The following is a 2,655-nucleotide window of genomic DNA, read 5'->3' on the forward strand; positions in this document are numbered from 1 at the left end:
CACTAGTTCAGCATACACTACACTCATGGAACAAGTAAATAAGAATGGGAGAAATAAGTAAGCCTGTGGTTGATTTCTTTGAATGTAGGAGAGAATAACATATCGCATACTAGTCTTCATTCTCTGGATGAATGAGGATTCTGTTAACTATTTGCTGAAGATACCCGCATGTGACCATAGTGATTAGCACGTTTATTTCGTCTTTGCTATGACTGGGCGTTTTCTCTAAGACGGCAAATCGAACTGGTAGAGACGTAAGCCACGTGATATCAGCTGAAGTAAAAGGGCGTTGGCTAAGCCGGGACGTATTCAGTTGCGAAGCAATAGTGATTATGATCTCCCTCTATTACTTATGAGTTAATTCACAAAGTCCTTGATATCGGTCAATAATTTTGACAACGCCATCACCCGAGAAAATGCAATAGTTTACGCATAAAATATTCTTCAATAGAAGCAAAATGTAGTAAGTTAATAGAATTATGGAAGTAGTGAGGGAATTACACTGTTGATGTGCTGCGAATAACTTGAGAAGCTCAACGAATTCCCATTGTCTCACTTGAACACCTAGTTTACTTTTTTTTAAATATTTTCCCTTGAGTAATCAAACGACGTTTGTGTTCTGAAGGCTTTGTTGAATTAGCCTAGTTGACGAAGCATTCGCAGTTCTGCCACTTACTTTGCATTTGAGCACTGCATTTCATCCAGGCCAACTATGACCGAGAACAAATGACGCGTAAATAACCGGTATCCTTTTTCGCGGGCTTTTCCGTTACTACTGAACGCATACGTCTACCAAGTTAGACAACCACATTTCGTGCTCAACCTCTTTTTATCCTACCGTTGATGGATGATATCTTGTACACCTGGCCACCTCGTCATGGTGGTCGAATGAGTTTGGGCAGGAAAAGAGGGATCGAAAAGAGGGATAGGATGTTCCTCGTAGGTCGGCCTAGGTTCTAGGGATTCGCTTCAGAATTTGGCAAGTGAAGTACTTTATTTGTTGAGCTGATCAAGTGCCTTATGTGAAGTAAATTTCAGATTTCCCACTTAGCGAACCATTTTAAGTCACAATTTATTTTGACCTAGCTTGTGTGGACCCATCGGAATAATTGCACACGGACAGGAGAAGAACTTTTAAAACCACACTGATATGAACCTGAAATTACAATCATTCAGACTTGTAAAGTTGTGACAGTGGCTAACTGTTATGTTCCTTTTCATACTTCACTGCGTTTAACCGCACAACTGCCCTCGTTGTCAAGCTGATAGTCTCGATTTCTGTGTCAGACAATCTTTCCACAATCTTTCGAGACAGCTGCTCTTACAAGTGCATGTTGTGCTCTGACTCTCCTACTGGCTGGAATTTCGGCAGCTCAGATTTTTGTCGGGCGACTGCGTTGTATGCAGAGCTGCAGAATAACTTAACTAGAAAGAAAATTTTTTGTCGTTCAACTCTAATATTTTCACCCGATTCTCGTGGTAGCTCACACGTTCTTCTAAACTCGATGAGAGTGCGTCTACCTCCCAAAACTAAAGTTACACTTGGCTTGCCACATATTTGACTGTTCAGATTGCTCTTACTGTTGCCGTCTATTTTCGAAGAGCGTGGTCACAGAAATAAAAATTGAATCCAAGCAACAGACGTGTAAGGGTGCACAAGAGGATATTACATAAAACAAGGGGGCGTCTCATTTGACGGCGTGCCACTAGCATTTCCAGTCGAACAAAATGAATCCCAACTTATGCAAGAATGTTTGGTATGGAAGCATGCGTTCAAGGACCAGCAACTGAAGAATGGATGAATACTGCCAACTGCTATTCAAGGCGCAATAAGAGTTCGCACAGTCAAGACTCCCGCATCAGGCACAAAAGGTTCGTCATACTGGGTCAGGTGTGAAAGTCAATCGCAACAATGAACACTCAACGTCATGTACCACGAACAAAGGTGTCGTAAGTACATAGAGAGCCCTAAATGGTGAACAAAAGGTTCTCATACTGGGTCAGGTGTGAAAGTCAATCGCAACAATGAACACTCAACGTCATGTACCACGCACAAAGGTGTCGTAAGTACATAGAGAGCCCTAAATGGTGAACAAACACAAGTCATTGACTGTGACTTTGGGAAGTCCCAGTCCAGTAACAGCCTTGGCAGAAACGTCATGTACCACGAACAAAGGTGTCGTAAGTACATAGAGAGCCCTAAATGGTGAACAAACACAAGTCATTGAGTGTGACTTTGGGAAGTCCCAGTCCAGTAACGGCCTTGGCAGATTGAGGAAAGTAGATCCCTCAATAAGAAATGATTATCTGTTAGTGGACCAAAAGCTAGACATCAAAATTGATTGCACGTAGGGATGGGATTATTGCGAGGAAAGGTACATCAGCGCCATACTTCTGCTTTTTCTCATTCCACACAGTCACCCCAAGCCCATCCGAGACTATGTTTATGTCTGTCACAGCTGCTCGGCGCTTCCGAACAGCGAATAGGCCAGGCTTGCTGAAAGAAGCCAACGTGAGTGGCGTCAACTCCTCAAAGATAGTGCACCCCAAGCGACGGAGACACTTGACCAGGTTCCTTACAACCCGATTATGATGAGCATCATGTGTGATTAAGCAAGCCTGCGGGCCATGCACCAAACTCTCCGGTTGGTCACA

At 43.2% G+C, this 2,655-nt stretch overlaps 1 protein-coding gene across 1 annotated transcript in view; it reads right to left on the minus strand.

Annotated features, from left to right (window-relative positions):
* The window catches only part of T265_01922 (hypothetical protein), a gene marked incomplete at both ends in the record, with an annotated part of 6,485 nt that extends 4,294 nt beyond the window's left edge, over positions 1 to 2,191 (minus strand). Inside the window, one exon of the mRNA XM_009166048.1 lies at positions 1,997 to 2,191. Coding sequence (XP_009164312.1) covers positions 1,997 to 2,191 — 195 coding nt within the window. The remainder of the gene's footprint in view (positions 1 to 1,996) is intronic.
* Positions 2,192 to 2,655: the final 464 nt, after the last annotated feature.

The sequence above is a fragment of the Opisthorchis viverrini genome (assembly GCF_000715545.1).
Source record: "Opisthorchis viverrini unplaced genomic scaffold opera_v5_21, whole genome shotgun sequence".
Lineage (NCBI taxonomy): Eukaryota > Metazoa > Platyhelminthes > Trematoda > Opisthorchiida > Opisthorchiidae > Opisthorchis > Opisthorchis viverrini.